The sequence below is a fragment of the Mus caroli genome, chromosome 15 (assembly GCF_900094665.2).
Source record: "Mus caroli chromosome 15, CAROLI_EIJ_v1.1, whole genome shotgun sequence".
Taxonomy (NCBI): Eukaryota; Metazoa; Chordata; class Mammalia; order Rodentia; family Muridae; genus Mus; species Mus caroli.
In genome coordinates, this window is record NC_034584.1 from 68,273,426 (window position 1) to 68,290,272 (window position 16,847).

Here is a 16,847-nt window from a genome sequence, read left to right on the forward strand (position 1 = left end):
TTCCTTGGGCTCCGACTCTTCTGTCCCCTCCACAGGAGCATCCAGGAGAGCAAACAAGTGGCTTTTAAATATTCCCACACTGAAAAGGAAGTACGCTCTCCAACAGGATCAAGGATGGTGCTCTGGGAAGGAGCCATTGTGCTCTGTTCCTCCAGGATCTTTCCAATAGGATGCTGCTGGGCATGAGCCTCTGTGCACCATCCTCTGGACCTGACACTGACATTCACAGTTTCATCCTGAAAGGGGGGCAGTAGATATCTTATCCATATCCACCCTTTGCACTGGCCAATCAGACATCTAAGGGATGTTTCTAGAAGGGCCCCAGGGGAACTGGAAACACCCCTCCTGCAGGTTCACTGTCCCTGCAATCATAAACCACCCTAGTCCTTACTACCATAGTGCAACTTTTCCTGGAGGCTTCCAGGACGGTATAAACGTGGCAGTTATTGTGGTTTAACTCGAGCCTCTCCCAAAGGACTTATGAAGTACTCAGAAGAAACCATTAAAGATCACTCCACACTCCGGCCTCTGGCCTCAGATTCCCAAACCACACTTCAGCCCCCCAGACTGTCCCTCTCTTGAAAGTCTGCCTTGAGACCTCTGATTTTGCAAATCAGTCACCTCACATGGCCATGACCAGAAGTGGACATTAACTGGGTTGGACAGGGGACAAAGGCATCTACAGAAGCAGCATCCAGCAAACACTGGGGATACTTCAGAGTCTGCCAATCATCTTCCATGGAGCAGTGGAGGCCACACCCCTCCCACAGGCCCCACCCACTGCACCTCCCATCGGGTGCTCTTAGATGTGTCATAGCCTTGATTAATAAGGGTGACGAGCCTCTGCTTTGTCACCCTCTCAGCACCCCTCTTTCTTTGGCCTCCCTGTGCGTGTCCTCTGACCATTTCCTGTGGCACTGCCCAGTGGGTACACGTGGAGGGTGGTGCACTTCTTGGCATATGGGACAAATATTTCCTTCTTGGTCTTCTGTCTTTCAATTTTGTTAATAGTCCCCTCTCCCAAGTCACCCTACGAAACCCAGGCTGGCCTGACCCTTCAGTTCCAGTCTCCCAAGTCCTAGGAAGCTTCCATGTGTATTATTTAATAGATTCTTTTAAAGTAATTTATGACTCTCGATTTTGCATCTCGATTACCTTTATCTTTTGTTGTGGTTGTTTCTCTATGTCTCCCTGTCCTGTCCTGAACTCAATTTGCAGACCAGGCAAGCCTTGAATTCAGAGATCTACCTGTCTCTGCCTCCTGAGTTCTAGAATTGAAGGCGTGCACCACCACAGCCTAGTTATTTTTCTTTCTTTCTAATTTTCAGAAGCATTATTGGCTACATCTTACATACCTGGCAGCTCACACATTTCAAAGTGTATCATTCGCTGAGTGTGGTGCTACCCACCTGTAATCCCTGCATTTGTGTGAGAAATGATAGCTGTGAGTTCAAGGCCATCTAGGGCTACAAACTGACATGCTGAAGTGGGTGTGTGGGAAGATGGCCCTCCCAAACTCAACAGTTTTGGCATAGCCGCAGACATCTGCAAACACCACTAGTTGGGTTGCCGTGTCCCATTGTCTCAGAAAGGAAGCCCATGATCCTAGCTAATGTACCATCCCTCCATTCCCGTGGCATTGTGAAAGACACCCTTGGTCTTCAGCCAGGTTTCTTGACACGCAGCTCCTAAAAGCTCCTGAGTGTCTTTTATAAGTTGATGAATGACAGACAGGTAGATGGATGCCCCTCGGTAGTTCCAGGATGGGGCCGATCACCTAAGAGATACTAACACAATTGATGGGTGGGGATTTTGATCCACACCCCAAGTCTCCTCTGAGGACAGGAGAGGGACTGAAAGCTGAGCTGATCACCAGTGGCCAATGATGTAACCAATCATGCCCACATAATGAAACCTCTTTAAAACCCCAAAGGGATGGGACTCTCAGTCTCTGGGTTGCTTAACACAGGAGGTTCTGGGTTTCTTGGGAAGGCATTGGGGCCCTGCCGCTCCTTAGTGGACCCCAAGAAATCAGGTGACAGTTTTAACTATTTTTTAAAAATCAAGAACACGGAGCTGGGCAGTGGTGGCGCATGCTTTTAATCCCAGCACTTGGGAGGCAGAGGCAGGTGGATTTCTGAGTTCGAGGCCAGCCTGGTCTACATAGTGAGTTCCAGGACAGCCAGGGCTACACAGAGAAACCCTGTCTCGAAAAAAATAAAAATCAAGGACATGACCAAAGGGCCAGAGAGATGGCTCAGAGGTTGAGAGCACTGGTTGCTCTTCCAGAGGTCCCGAGTTTGATTCCCAGCAACCACATGGTGGCTCATAACCATCTATAATGAGATCTGATGCTCTCTTCTGGCCTGCAGGTGTACATGAAGGCAGAACACTGTATACATAATAAATAAATAAATCTTAAAAAAAAAAAGACCAAAGATGCCAAAACACTAAATGGAAAGACAGTGAGCAAAGGATATGAGGTGGGAATAGCCTTGGGGACAGAGCCCTCAACCTGTAGGGTCTCATGTGGGCCACACATGGCTGGTACCTGAGTTGCATTGACCTGGAGAAGGACCAGCTGAAGCCCACTGTGGGAACGCTTGCTGGCTGACCCAAAATCCTGAAAGTTGATGATCCCAGGATGTGGACTTTCTTGACAGACCCAGTAAAACTAGACACAGGAAGGAAGTGGCGCTGGGCAGGCTCCTGCCTACCTGCCTGGGACAATGGTTTCCTCAGGAACCTTGCCAGAGATTCTTTGCTCTGCACACACCCTGTGCTTTGCATGCGCAACACGTGACATGCAGATTTCTGTAACTGCAGCAGTTCAGACAAAGTACACTGGACATCACAACAGTGCCTCTTCCTCCAACCACAGCTGCCGAGCTCTGACCACCATGCCTAAGACCCATAGACCGCTATGCCTAAGAAGCTTGTGCACACTTCCCCATTTGCCTTTCTCCCTGCCACAGCCTCTGTATGACATGTTCCTACTGAAGTGCTCTGACAACCCCAAACACACACTCTACTCCTGTAGACTCTGACGTTTACAGTGGCCCAAGAAATGTACAAGCATTTTGATGACCAGAGATACTGAATGGTACAGTAGAAGGGCATACGTTGGCTGTTCCCTCCTGCCTGGTGTGTCGCCCTCGTCTGTTTCCAGTCTTCCCTAAACCCCTGTCACTTCATGCAGAGTCCTAGAGAACAAAGTACTCTGTACCATTTGAAGGGTCAGCCCTGCAAAAGTGTAGGTCAGGACCTTACTCCTGTAGATGGGTGACTGGGATTTCATAGCCTGAACAGGTCATAGTGTATGTGTTCACTCATGGGGATGCGTATGTGGGTTTCCACCCTGTGGCTGCTGTGTGTGAATAGCCCTGCCCTGAGCAACTGTGGGCCAGTTTCTACTTGTGTATATGCCTGGGGCACCACTTCTGGGTCATGCCATAGCCCTGAGTTTAATTGTCCGATTAATCTAATCATGGGATTAGAGTAAACTTTGAGGCCTTTTTATCTTCTGAATGGGCTAGCATTTAAGAAATCTCTTTTTCAGCCACACAGGAAGCTAGAGGACAGCTTGGACTATATACAGTGGGACCAGTTCTCAAAACAAGCAACAGGACTTTGGTTTTACTTTGTGTCTTTTGACCTGGTGAGAGAGGTCTGGACCCATCTCTTCTTCCTTTGGGTGCTAGTACAGCAGCTGGCTGTCCTTCCCCAATGCCCTGAGCAACACTGTTATTCATTTGGGCACTGCTAGCACAAGCTACTTCTTTTCCATGGTTTGCCTGATGCTGAGGCTCCAGCTTTCTGTCAGTTTCTCTCTGCTTGGTCATCGCCCTTCTCTTGGGCGTCACCTTTGACGAGTGTTTATTTTTGTGAGAACTTTGCCAAGCTGAGGACAAGCAAGCCCAGGGCAGAGCCTGTCTGTTTTTTCTGGCAGGTATCAACTGTGATGTGCTTCTGGTCTTCAGAAACCAGGAGCCAGAAACTTATCCCCAGGCCTGGTTGGGAACTGGAAATTAAATATTTACTGGGCACAAATTCTAGGCATTTAATTCCCCGTGTCCATACTAAGGTGAGTGGATATGTTGTCTGGGCAGTGCTATTCAACCGCCCCAGGGCACAGCTTTCTCATTGCAGATTCCTGATGGGTACCTGGAGGCAGAGTTTCTGCCCAGGGTCACACAGGGTGTGGACAACTTTCTGGGAGACACAGGCAAAGCAAACCAGGCCAGGAGATGGTAGGAAAGACAGAACGGGACAAGGTGCCAGAGACACAAGGCCAAGAAGATAGCAGGTTTCCTCAAGAGCTCCTGACAATAGAAGTGGATGGTCACCAAAAGTCTGTGGTCAGCTAACACCATTCCTTCTCTGTAGAGGCCTTCTTCTCCACCTGTCCAACTGTATATCTGTAGGATGCTTCTGGAATCTCATTCAGAGTGAGTGTGCTCATTGGCCCCAGGTCAGGGTTCCCTTCAGCCTTCAAGCCCAGGTTAGGGTGCTCCTCAAGTGCCCCAAACCTCAGATCAAGGGTGTTCTTTAAATGCTCTCAGCCCAGTCTAGAGTGCTCCCCAGCTCTCAGCCCCAGGCTAGAGTGCTCCCCAGCCCTCAACCCCAGGCTAGAGCACTCCCCAGCCCTCAGCCCCAGGCTAGAGTGCTCCCCAGCTCTCAGCCCCAGATTAGAGTGCTCCCCAGACCTCAGCCCCAGGTTAGAGTGCTCCCCAGACCTCAGCCCCAGGTTAGAGTGCTCCCCCAGCCCTCAGTCCCAGGTTAGAGTGCTCCCCAGACCTCAACCCTAGGCTAGAGTGCTCTCCAGCCCTCAGCCCCAGGTCTGGGTACTCCTTGGCCCCTAATCTCAATTTTGGGATACTCCTCTGCATATCAGATCAGGGTAATACTCAGGTACCCCAGCCTCAAGTTAGGGCATTCTTCAAGTGCCTACAGACTAAGCTCCTCCTCATAGCCTGCTCAAGAACAGAATCAGCCATCTACAGGCCCCTGTGACTTTCAGGCCCTGTGTCTACCTGAAGATAGGCAGGCTCTTCATAGAAGAGAGAAGGTCAGTGGGGCTGTGGTAGACAGCCTGGGTCAAGGAGGCCATGACTGACAAGGGACAGGGAGGGGATAAGGGACTGTCTGAATCCAATTCCCTCTATAGCCAAGCCTAATACTTGATATGGTGCTTCCATTGGCCAACTATGTGACCCAGGTAGTTTTTATTGGGAGATTCGTTGCCACTGAGGGTGACCCGCAGATTGGATCTTAAGCTTGTGTCACAGTGGATTTACACAGGACTTCATTCAGAACCTCCCAAGGAAGTGTGAATGGGGGAGGGGGGCTCTGGGATAGCCAAGCTGGAGTGATCTCCAAGAACCAGGCCTGACCAAGGGGCGTGGTATTGTTCTGTGGAGCCAGCTGGGAGTGGAGGAGTGTGGTCAGTCCCTGTTGCAGAGATTGGACTGGCAGCAGGCGATGGATACATGAGGACCTAAGTCCAAGCTGGAGACATGAGGACAGCCACTGTAGCACATCTTCGTCACCAGAGGCAGATCTGTAAAGCTGATGGGAGACCCTGGGGGATAAGAGAGAAACCATGGTGCTTCCTGAAGCTCTGAGCTGCCCAAACCTCTATCACATCAGCCATTGTACTGAGGGCTATCTCCAAGGACTGAAAGACCCGACCTGGTCCCTATCCTAGGCAGAGGCTACCAGACACATTCCTACTGTGTTATTGATCTGCTGAGCTCTGGGTTCTGCCTGCCCAGTGAGCCAGCTCTCTGTTCAAGAAGGGTGTGTCCAGCCCATCCCTCCCATCACACTCACGGGTGGCAATGATGACACAGTGGGTGGAGCTCCATGGGCAGCGAGACGGTCCAGAGCATCCTCCAAATCCCTTGCACAGGTGACATCGCAGGCCCTGTGTTATAGCTACAGACAGAAGGAGACAGGGACAGCCGGTGAGCAACTCCTGCAGAGGATGCCACCTGCTCTGGTACCCAGCGCTCAGCTTCCATCCTCAAGCCGGTCCCATAGCTCTGCAGCCCTGCCTCCCTTGAGGGGCCTTGCACCTCGAGAGAGACCTTGGAAGAAAGGCCAAGGGAAACCCTGATGCTCAGCCTACCACTGTGTGAGAGACAGTGATCATTGGAGCCAGCTGGTCTGTGTTCCAGCCTAGAGTACCAAGGGCTGGAAGGAGCAGAGGTGGACCTCCTGCAGAAGAGGAGGAGAGGTTCCAGCTCCTGAAGACCAGGGAGAGGGAGGTATGGGGAGCTGGGACTTTAGCCATGCCCTCCTTAACCTCCAAGTAACTGAGAAAAAAGTAGTTCTAGCCCTGGGGTTCTCTGTTCTATGGCTTAAGATGATGGGACCTTTATCCAGTTGGCAAGGAATCTGGGGCAAAGCCAGGCAGTCGGAGGGTGGGAGCCTTCTGAGTTCCACCGGCCATATTCCTGGCAAATCCTAGATCACAGGTCTTGCATCCAGCCCAGGGATCCCCAGTTAGGCCAGTGGGTAGCCTACCCTGCTCTCTCTTGCTTTCTCTGGATTCCCTTTTCTGTCTCCTTGTCTCTCCCTGTCTTCTCTGCAGCCTTCTCCCTCTCTCTTCCTTCAGCTTTCTTCCTTGGATTCCAAAGTCCCAAATTCCATGCCCAGACCTGGGTATTCTCCATGACTCCAGTCAAGCTACTGCACACGGGCTCTGTACAAGTCCTGAGCTGACACACCAAATAGGGAAGCTCCTAGGGGAAATCCCATCCTACCTGGGCCATCAAGGAGTGTCTGGGACAGGAAGCTGGCTCCTGCCTGGGGCTCCTACTACAGTCACACCTCTACCAGACCTCACATGTAAGTTTGCTGGTCCATTCTGGCTAGTCGCAGAGGTTTTCATCCTATGTACTATAGAGCAGGTGGACAGACAGCAAGTCCCTACCACAGCAAGGTCCCCACCGTTTGCCTTGACTGTTTACTGGGCCTTATCAAGCAGCCATAGCTGAGACCCTGCAAGGGGCACAAAAAGGTAGCAACAGAAGCCAAGAAGTCTGTAGCTGTCCTCTGTATGTTAAAGATGCTAAATAGACTGAACATGGGTTCCCTGCACAGCGAAAGGTATAGACAGCAGCTGATTGAGGGGCAAGTGGTTGGGGCACCAAAAGGGACAGGCAAGGTGCTGGGGAGAATTGGACTGGCATCAACTTCCATTTCTCTTCCTTCCCATGCCTCCTAGCTTTGCCCAGGCTCACCCTTCCATCATCCATATGGCATAATCAAGCCCCATCTCACAGGCCATCTCCTCCTGGGGAGCCTCTCAGCTCTGGCATAGAGATCCTCCTTTGATACAGCCATCACGAGCTGGCCTTGTTATGTTCGTACTTAAGGCTGTCTCCCTACTCTTATTCACTAGGGTTTTGGGGGTGAATGGAGGTCCCTTCCCACTTCCCAATTCCCCCCAAGCATCTGTTACACTGGATCCTGCTTCACCGATGAGGCTCAAGAGATGTTCAAAGAATAAAGGATCAAATGAGCTCTAGGACAGGGACAGGAGCAGTGTCATGAAGAGAAAGAATGGCTGTCCCTCTTGGGGTCTTTGTGTCTTCAAGGAAGCCAGGAAGGTTTAGCTCTCAGAAGGAAATTGGCTCTGGGAACAGAGGTAGGATCATAGGGACAGACCCTCTCTCTCTAGGCAAGAGAGGGTTTTAGAGAAGGTAAGAGGGACAATAGAACAAGCCTCAAGACAGCAGACTCCACTGGGTCCAATCCCACTGCAGTGTTGCCAAGGAATAGTTTACTCTCTCCCTGGTCTTATTTTCTCACCCTGGGATCAGCTTAGGATGGAATCTACCCTTCTCAGGCTATGTTGAGCCCTGAGTCTACGGCATTACCCATGGGTGGCAGAACAGGCATATAGCAAAGATGTAGGACATGGAATACTCAGAGAGAGACTGACTCCCTCCAACTTTGAAGTGGCCAGGCTTGAGGCTTTTGTCTCGAGGGGTGGGTATGAAGGAAGAGCCTGGGAGGTCCCTGTGTAGAGACTTGCCTCAGGCTCACAGATGCTCCTGAGATACTAGAGCCTTGGCTCAGATGAAGATGGCAACTGGCCCATGGCTGAGCACTCCCTCTGAAACCTCAGCCCTGACAGAGACAAATGTCTCTAAACCTTGAGCTCAGGGCCATCAAAGTGGAGATGGACTGTGTTGAAGGCTCCGGGCAGCAATTAGGTGGTCAGCAGTTCAGACTTCCTCAGGTCAGGGAGTCCCCATTAGGCCCAGTTCAAGAAGAGTGAATTCTAGCCAGAGATGTACACATGGACCTCCTATCCCACAGCTCAGGTGGACCCCAAATGCTCGAGCATTCCCACCCATGATGGAAACCAAGAGTTTGCTAGGTGAGGCTTCTGGGAACTGGGGCTGGCTGAGTCTGGAGCACCGTTTGCTGATGGCAACTGTTTCTTTGCTCAGGTATTGATCAGGGTTGGATATAGGAACCACTTGGACTCCATTAAAGGATGGCAAGGCCAGTAATAGGAAATGATATCTGTGGCTGTCCCTGGGAGGCCATCAGCAGGCACTGGCATCAAGGCACCCATTACAGGAGCTATCTAGCCTGGAGGGTACAGAAGTTTGAGGGAACTGAATGTCAACTAGATGAAATTGCCCTGGGAAGGTGGAACAGACAGAATCTAAACAAGGAGGTAAGAGCGTGTCAGGAGAGAGTTGTGGCTGCAGAAGACAGACCAGTTGGGGCCCTGGGGCTGGAGGGAGGCAAAGTAGCAGAGGTGTGCCTGGCTTGTGAGTGTGGAAGGTTGTTGCTATGGAGTCGGGGATGCCTAGGGTTGGGTTTCAAACTGAGAAGCATGAAGCTTGAGTGTTGTGGGGTTCAGAGAAGAGAGCTTAGAGATCTATGAAAGCCAGCAGCAAAAGACAGAGGCTTGTAGATAGGGAGGGTTTTTGGGTCATGGATGGGGAGAGGAGAAAGGAAAGAGGTACCCCAAAGGGTCAGCAGTATCCTAGGCTGGAAGGACAGAGCTAAGTAGAGGCAGTAGGGAAGGCAGCCATATTCCTGACTCACCTAGCTCCATGCTCAAGACCACGGCCAGAAGGAACCAGAAGGGAATCCTCATGTTCTCCGAGTCGAGGATGAGGCTTACTCCCTGGCCACCCCTTATACCTGCTTGTGGCTCCTACTCCACCCTCACCTCCCATTGCTGCTGGCTCCCAGCCCTGAGTCACTTGCAACCTGGCTCAGATGGGAGCTGGCGGAGCTTGTTGCTATGTGGCCTTGGGGAGCCAGGTACAATTTCACAAGCCTTCTTCCCTCCTCCATGGAGTAGGGATGTGCCAAACATCAGGCCCAGGGCTTTCAAGGGAGGTCTTGCGCAGGCTGGAAGCTCAGTACAAGTCCACCTCACCCTGCAGCTGCAGAGAGGACATAGTATAGCAAGCAGTCCTCTGCTCCACTCGAAAGTGAGACCGGAGCTGGGGCCAGGTGATACTAGGATGTCTTCCTCGGCAGCACCTTCTGGATGGAGGATGGTGGCCCGGCTTTTGAAGGACCAGTTTCCTCATCTGCTAAATCAGGCTTCGGTCATGTCCTGTCCCTCCCAGGACTAGGAGAGCCAGGAGAATCATGGCTGTACACGTGATACTGGTAATCAGGGGTGAGTGTTAGCAATCAAGGGATTGTACTGGCATGGGACCAAGTGGCAGTAGGAGAGGAAGGCAAAGCCTTTGGTGTTAAAAAGGTCCCAGATTGGGCTAAAGAGACAAAAGCAGGCAATTGAAGGGCAGAGGTCATTCTGTCAATAGGCTGGGCTAGAGGGGCTGAGGCCAGGCAAGAGACCCCATGTGTCTATGCTGGCTGTCCAGGTGGCTTTGATTGACCTCCATTCTTTATGGGATCCCCTCAACCCAGGGGTTGGACAGGGCAAAGGGCCAGAGATACTGAGAGAGGAGCTACTAGAGTCAGACTCTCTTCCTGAGTATTAATGAACAAGAATGTGGGATCAAGAATCAGAAAGCCAGACCAAGGCACAAGTAGCAGGTAGGGGGTTCCAGTCCGGTGTCTCCCAGCCAGTTTCTCAGCATACTCTGAGGCTTGTCAGTCCATGCATGGGAACTGGTGGGTCTGCCTCTTTCTACAGAATGGAGGTGACTTCTAGTGAGCCCCAGGTATTCTGTTAATACCTCCCTTGTCTTGGCTAGCTTGGGTACAAGGACAGGAATCAAAGACCTTCGGGATCAGAAGGATCCACCAAAGCAATCTGGATAGAGACAGAAAGGAATGAGAGAAAGAGAGACACATGTCTTTCACTTGTTTATTCATTCAATGGGGGACAGACATTGAAAGGGACCGCCCTGGCGTATAGGTGGATGGAACTGGCTGGGGGAGGGAGATGTGTCGTAAAAGTGTATTTCATTTCCTTGCTGGGTGAGAGCCTGGGGTTGGCAGAGACACAACCAAGGGAAGTGCTAGGCATCATGTGTCCATCCATGCATAGTTTGGGGCCTCCTCTGTGCAGACCCCATGCACAGGCTTCCAAGAGCCAGCTGAGAGGGTACTGGCACTGTCATTTCACCAATGAGATGGCTTGAGGAGCCCAGGTCACTCAGTGCTGCGGGTTGCCATGGTGCTTGCCAGGAAGTAACCATGCACCAAAGCAAAGGCACACCCCACTCCTAGAAATCTTTCTAGAGTTTCAGAATGTGAACTCACGTGCTTGCCGCAGAAGATGAAGACACGGGCCTCTGCATCCCGTCCCCATCTGCTTTGGGGGAAGGTAATCACAGAGACGGTGGCAGAGTATGGCTCTCACTGGATAGCTTGTCTCGGGTGGACTAGACCAGCCACCCCTCTCTGCTCTGAAGAACGCTTTGGCTTCATGCACTGACCCAACTTCCTCACATCCCACAGAAGCACACGCATTCGGTGCTGTCCCATCAAGCGGCCTCTCTCCAGCGACTACCAAGAAGCTTCTAGATTGCAACTCTAGATAACCACTGCCGGCCATCCTGGACACCATCTGTGTTGAGGAGCCACTGTTTATCACAGTGTGAGAACACTCACAGGCTCGAGCCCTAGTCCCTGACAGCATCAGCCCTGAGAAAGACTGACGTTCCTTTGCACTTTTCTCTACTACCCCATCCCATGTTCCCTCTCTCTCTGTCTCCACACACAGGGCCAGACACCCCTGACCTACCCCTCAGCCCCTCAAACCTCCAGTCCTGACATTTCAGGTTCATAGGTTCCTACAACACTGCACTCTGAAATTCTCTGGTTGATGAAGCCACTATCATCTTCAGGGGGCCCAGCCTCAAAGAACCCCCTGCTGTTGGAGGAGTACCCATAGCTGAATGTGTTGGTCCTGGAAAGATGAATGGCCCAGGAAAATGAAGTGCCTCAGTGCCTTTACCTGTGAGAGGGGCGCAGTAATGACCACCTCATACACTTTTGCAGAACCGTTGTGGAGTGTGTAGAGCCACCTGCAGTGGGCTAGACAGATGTTCATCACACCACCCCAGACAGGATTCAGGACAGGCCATCTGGGTCTGTTCCCCTAATCTGCATCCCCCCACTGGCAGGCTTGGCCCTGTATTAATTGAGCACCTTTTGGGGCTCTGTGCTAGCTAGGCACAGGGCTTCTTGTAGGGCTGTGTGGCAGTGTTGCCACTGTGGGGCCTATCTGGTCGGTGTCCAGACACAGGTGAAAGAAGCTGACCCCCAGCTCTGCAGTACCCTCAGCGCTTCTCCAAGGATAATCAAGCCTCTTCCACACCACCCCCTTGTGGTAGGAGGGAGGACCTGAACTGGGGTTCCTCTCAGTTTTGGCTGAGGACGCCATCTAGCTGGGGACAATGATCTTGCACATGCAGAATAATGTTTCCCGGGCCTCACCCACTGAGTCAGGGGCCCGCCTCTGACCCTCCTTGCCAGTGCCCTATGGCTTCCACAGGTCAGTCTCAATGCTTGCTGCTGCTGGTGGTGTGCATGTTCCATGTGAGCTCAGGTGGGGGCAGCACTGGCTTCCTCCTAGCATCTTGCCTGGGCCTCAGGGGACACCACAGCCAGTGCTGCCTTTTGGGCTCTGTAGCCACTGCCTGCACTGAGTGCACATGTGCATGTGCGCTCCCCCTCCCTTTTCCTGGCCTCCCTTGAGACTCATCTTCCCTCTGCGTAGTCAGTGTCTCCTCAGCTCCAGGCCAGTTCCCACCCAATTCACCTGTGTAATAAAGCCCCGCTGTTCCTGTTCCTGAGAACCTCGGCGAGCCCATCAGCAGGATGCCCTCCCCACCCTCTCAAATCCTCCAGTGGCCTATCCCAGGAGGAGGAAACTGAGGCGGAAAACCACATCAGCTCTAGCAGCAGACAGAGCTCAGGTCTGCCAAGAACCAGGAAGAAGGTCCCCAGGATGGACCTTTGTGTCCCCAGTTCCCACCACTGGGAGGTTGGAAAAAAACATTTGTGATGTGATGACCCAAGGACTCTTCATGGGTAGTCCCACTACATGGACATTGGCCAGCATCCTGACCCCTGGGCTGGGCCAGTGTTAGGGGGTTCCTCAGTGGCATGTGAGTTGAGGTACTAGTTAGAGAGCATGGTAAGGCTCCCAAGGACAGCTACACTGAATGAAAGGCAGATCTGTGTCTCCTAAATCTGGGCTGGGTTCTCCTGAGACTTGGTACCCAGCAGTCTGTGGCCACAATAGACTTCACAGGCAGTCATCACCTTAGCACTTGGGTTGGCTCCCTGTATATTTGTCTCCCGAGAATGTACCAAGAGACTGAAGGATGTAGGAGCTGCCTACGGAACCTGGGAAGCCACTGGCTGAAGTCTGCTTCCCTGTCTCAGTCACCCTACTGCCCTGCTCTGACCTGTGTCTGATCCCTTCCTGCCATGCCCAGAATAACTGGCCAGTGCACAGGCCAGACAAAAAATAGCATGGGTCACCTGCCCCCAAGTCCCTGCCAGCTTCAAGGGCCAGCAGCTGGTGTGTGAATGAAGGACTGTTAGTGGAGGTCAAGGGGCCTGCTGAGCTGGGGCTGGAGGGATTTCAGTGGCCTATGGAAATGACGCCGTTGCTAGGAACCCTTAGCCAATGGCTATCCCAACATCAGGTCTGGCAGAGTTCCTCTGATAAGTGGAAATGACAAAGGGCTGCCTCACATGGCTTCCACATCACATTTGCTCTGGCAAGCCGCGCTGAACTTGGGAGACAGCCCTGCTGAGTCATTCTCTGCTTCTAGCCAGCTCATTATTCTCTGCCGCTCCCCACACCCCTCTAGCAGATCCATCCTCTACTGGGTAGACTGAGGCAGGGTGCTGAAGGTGGAGTTTGGTTACTAATTCTATCAAATCAGTGCTCCTTGACTTGAGTGATGACCCCTCCTCCATAAACAACTCTCCCAGATGCCCCTGATCTTGGGTAGAGGAGGAGCCCAGCCTGCCCCACCCATGGGTGGGCACATTACAGGTCCACATGTCAGCCTTCTGCAAATGACCTTGGAGTGAGGTATCTGGATGCCATCAGTTCTTTCGTAGGTAGCCATGAGACCTCATGGTTGCTGAGGAGTCTCAGAAGGAAGAGGGTTGGGTGGAGCAAATGGGAGAGAAGGGGAAACTGTGTTTTTAAGAGTTTTGCGTTTGAGTAGATCTGGCTTGGGGAACCGAGCTTTACAGCAAGCTCCAGAAGGTAGCTAGGAGTGCTGGGACAAGGGCCAAGGTCACCGGGGTAGCAAAGCCAGCACCATTGCAGAGGTAGTACTGGCAACAGGAGGTGGCAGATGCATGCTTGGAGTATCCATCGTACACGGTTTCAAAGCAGCTGGGGACACAGGACTTCCTCACCTTCATCCGGTACGGGGTGAAGTCTGCAGGGGACAGACACAAGAAGGTTACAGTGAGAGGATCAGAACCTTGGATAGCCCAATCTTAGCTTGTCCACCAGGGCAGGTAGAAGCCTCCCTCCAGGATGCCAGACTCACAAGTTCGTGTGGTCATACAGTAGGTGGCCATGGCTGGGCAGCGCATGGGTTTGAAGCAGTTGTCTCCATTGTAGGCACACACGTGGCACTCCAGAGCCTGGGCTGTGGATGAGGATGGGGATCAGAGAGCAGGAAGAAATCCTTTTCCTGTCAGTCAGACCCCAGCTGTCTCCAGGCAACCTCCCACTTCCACTGGGGGCCAGATCAGGACATCCAGAAGGCGAGAGAATTCTGGCCAGCCTGCCCTCTCTCCACCTGCCTTTTCCCAGGGTCAGGCTTCAACCGGGTCCCTCTAGCCTCTGTCCACCTTACCCACAGGCAGGCCCATCAGGGCCACCAGGAACACTGTGAGCAGATGGGTCATGACGGAGACGTGAGGGCAGTGCCGGAGTGAACAGGAGGTCAGCAGCTGGTCCTGGATCCAGCTCAAGCCAGGGAAGAAGCAGGGCACAGAAGCCCTGCCTGAGCTCTTGGCCTCCTAGAGATAAAGCATCCCTGCACAGACGATGACAGAGATTTGTAATGACAGCTGGGCTGGGGCAGGCACAAGAGCCTCCCAGCTCAGTAGGTGTCACTGATTTCCAGTTACCTGGAGATGGGAGGAGGGAGTGGGATATGGAGCATTCCAACAGAAGACCAAAAGCAAGCAAAACGGGAGAGAGCTAAAGAAGGGGAATAACGGGCAACATCAATGAAAACCAGGAAGTCCCAGAGTCCTTGAATGCCAAACACAAAGAGAACTTCACCCAGGGTGTCTTTTTTTTGCAGGGGATACTTGGCATGCAGTCTCTTCCTGGCAAAGCCCAGAGTGCAAGAGGCTTGCCAAAATAGGACTGGAAGCCAGGTTTGGACTCTTCGTGGGGCAGGGGTCCTTCTCGCGTTTGCTCTCACTGCGTGAAGTCTCCCCAACCCCCGTGCGCAGAAAAGTGTAGAGTGCTGTGTGACTCCTTCGCCACAGCGGAAGGGGCCGGACGATGCTTGCCCAAGACAGAGTTTCGTAGGCTGGGTCTGGTGTTTGGGACCGTTGGAGGGGGATGTGAACTAATATTTTTCTCCCTGCCTATAGACTCGGGTCGGCCTTTGCTGTAGGGGTACCAAAATACCCTCCCGGAAGACAACCCATCCTTTATGACCCATTTCCTAGGTGCCAGCCTAGGATGCTGAAGTCCTGCCTCAGGCCTGGCCTGAGGCTCGACTGAGCCTGCCCCCTCTCAGGGAGCTCCGCCCGAAAGACTGCAGTCTTCCTTGGGAAGGACTCCCAGGGCGGGCTGGGTGTGGAGTGACCTCGCCCTTGCCCTTCACCACCACGATCCCTATCGTCATGGAAACTCACCCTTCGCTGCTCCCAGGTCCCTCCTGCTGTCTGACTGGGAATCTGTACACACTTCGTGCGGTGTTAGTACCGCATCGCAGGCAGGCCAAGTAGGCTCCGCCGGGGCAACAGATCCGCAGTGCCTGCTCACGACTGGCCCCGCCCACCCCGCCCCCAGGACACACGCTCCGCCCCGGAGACCGCTCAATCCCCGCCCCAGCCTGCCTTCTGTAGGCTGTCTCCGGGATAAACTCTTTCTGGTAATGGACCTAGTGAGCAAAGCCTGGGCATCGCTGGGCATCAGAATGCACCTACTCATGTGAAGATTTTCAGTAGCGACCCAGAGGAGAGTGTACACCTCCTGGACATTCTCCTCAGGTTTTGCCGTAGCTCTCCTCATCCCTGCTGCCCTGTCCCTACAGACCAAAAGCTGCACTGTGTGGGCATGCTGACTCTGGGAAGAGGCACTCCCTGGAGAAGGACCTCACTGCACCTCTGTCCTTACTTGGAAACGCTTTCGAGAGCAAGCCTTAGAGGAATCCAATGGCTGACAAGCAGTTCTTACCATCAAAAGTGTGCCACTGAATAATTGCACTATGTAGCTAAAATTCATTTTATTTTTATTGTGTTTCAAAAGCAGCCAAAATTTAATAGTTCTTCACGAATCCTACTTTTTTTCCTGTTGTGTGAGGAAGAAAATAAAATCTGTAGAGTGCATAGGGCATTCTTTCAGCAGGTGCATGTGCACATACATACAAGGAGCCTTAGAACTAAGACAAACACACCAGAGGAGTAGGAGCTGGTAGGTAGAGGCAGGTGGATTTCTGTGAGTTCAAGGCCAGCCTGGTTTACAAAGGAAGTTCCAGGGCAGCCAAGGCTCGTTACACAGAGGAAACCTGTCTTGAAAAAAAAAACAAATAAAAATAAAAACAACGGAGACAAACAACCAATAAACTCTAGTCCCTGAGAAAATATACCCGTTCCTCCACACAAAGACCGTGTGGCAGTGCGCAGAAATTTGGTCTCCGATGTGGGGTCTAAAAGGTGTGCTCATTTTGGAGGAGTTGTGCAGGTGGATGAAGCATCAATCCTGCATGGTGTGTGGGGGGAGAATCAAGGCTGAGCTCTCAGCTCTTCCTGCCTCCATGCCTTTGCTCCTCCACTCCTGGGCTCCACCTTTCTGAAATGGTAAGCCAAAATTAAATGCTGTCTTTTATAAGTTGCCTTGATCATGGTGTTTTGTCACACCAATAGAAAAGTAATTCAGACAGACCATATTCTGAGCCAGCAAGTAAATCTTAATACATGCATGGTCAAGGATCAAAATGACTGGAGAGATGGCTCAGTGGTTGAGAGCACTGACTGCTCTTCCAGAGGACCTGGGTTCAATTCCCAGCAACCACATGGTGGCTCTCAACTATCTGTAGTGGGGTCAGATGCCCTCTTCTGGTGTGTCAGAAGACGGTGACAGTGTACTCATATACATTAAAGAAAGAAAGAAAGAAAGAAAGAGAGAGAGAGAGAGAGAGAGAGAGAGAGAGAGAGAGAGA

The 16,847-nt window shown here is 52.2% G+C and overlaps 2 protein-coding genes across 2 annotated transcripts; both read right to left on the minus strand.

Annotated features, from left to right (window-relative positions):
* Positions 1-5,213: 5,213 nt before the first annotated feature.
* Slurp2 (secreted LY6/PLAUR domain containing 2) lies at positions 5,214-9,133 on the minus strand. Its single transcript, XM_021183690.1, has 3 exons — positions 9,076-9,133; positions 5,833-5,937; positions 5,214-5,581 (listed from the first exon to the last, which is right to left on the minus strand). The coding sequence occupies exons 1-3, from the start codon at positions 9,125-9,127 to the stop codon at positions 5,445-5,447; spliced, it is 294 nt and encodes a 97-aa protein (XP_021039349.1). The 5' UTR covers positions 9,128-9,133; the 3' UTR covers positions 5,214-5,444.
* Positions 9,134-10,307: 1,174 nt separating this feature from the next.
* On the minus strand, positions 10,308-15,453 carry Lynx1 (Ly6/neurotoxin 1). Its single transcript, XM_021183689.2, has 4 exons — positions 15,319-15,453; positions 14,298-14,480; positions 13,986-14,087; positions 10,308-13,871 (listed from the first exon to the last, which is right to left on the minus strand). Exons 2-4 carry the CDS (start codon positions 14,347-14,349, stop codon positions 13,675-13,677), a joined length of 351 nt encoding a protein of 116 aa, XP_021039348.1. The 5' UTR covers positions 14,350-14,480; positions 15,319-15,453; the 3' UTR covers positions 10,308-13,674.
* Between the last annotated feature and the right edge of the window lie 1,394 nt (positions 15,454-16,847).

Excerpts from the sequence above, each read along its gene's own strand:
- Slurp2 (XM_021183690.1), bottom strand. The coding sequence starts at position 9,127 with ATGAGGATTCCCTTCTGGTTCCTTCTGGCCGTGGTCTTGAGCATGGAG. Across the intron at positions 5,938-9,075 it reads GGTCTTGAGCATGGAGCTAG|CTATAACACAGGGCCTGCGA; the intron begins GTGAGTCAGGAA and ends TTCTGTCTGTAG. Across the intron at positions 5,582-5,832 it reads CTGTGTCATCATTGCCACCC|GGTCTCCCATCAGCTTTACA; the intron begins GTGAGTGTGATG and ends CTTATCCCCCAG.
- Lynx1 (XM_021183689.2), bottom strand. The coding sequence starts at position 14,349 with ATGACCCATCTGCTCACAGTGTTCCTGGTGGCCCTGATGGGCCTGCCT. Across the intron at positions 14,088-14,297 it reads CCTGATGGGCCTGCCTGTGG|CCCAGGCTCTGGAGTGCCAC; the intron begins GTAAGGTGGACA and ends CCTCATCCACAG. Across the intron at positions 13,872-13,985 it reads CTGTATGACCACACGAACTT|ACTTCACCCCGTACCGGATG; the intron begins GTGAGTCTGGCA and ends TGTCCCCTGCAG.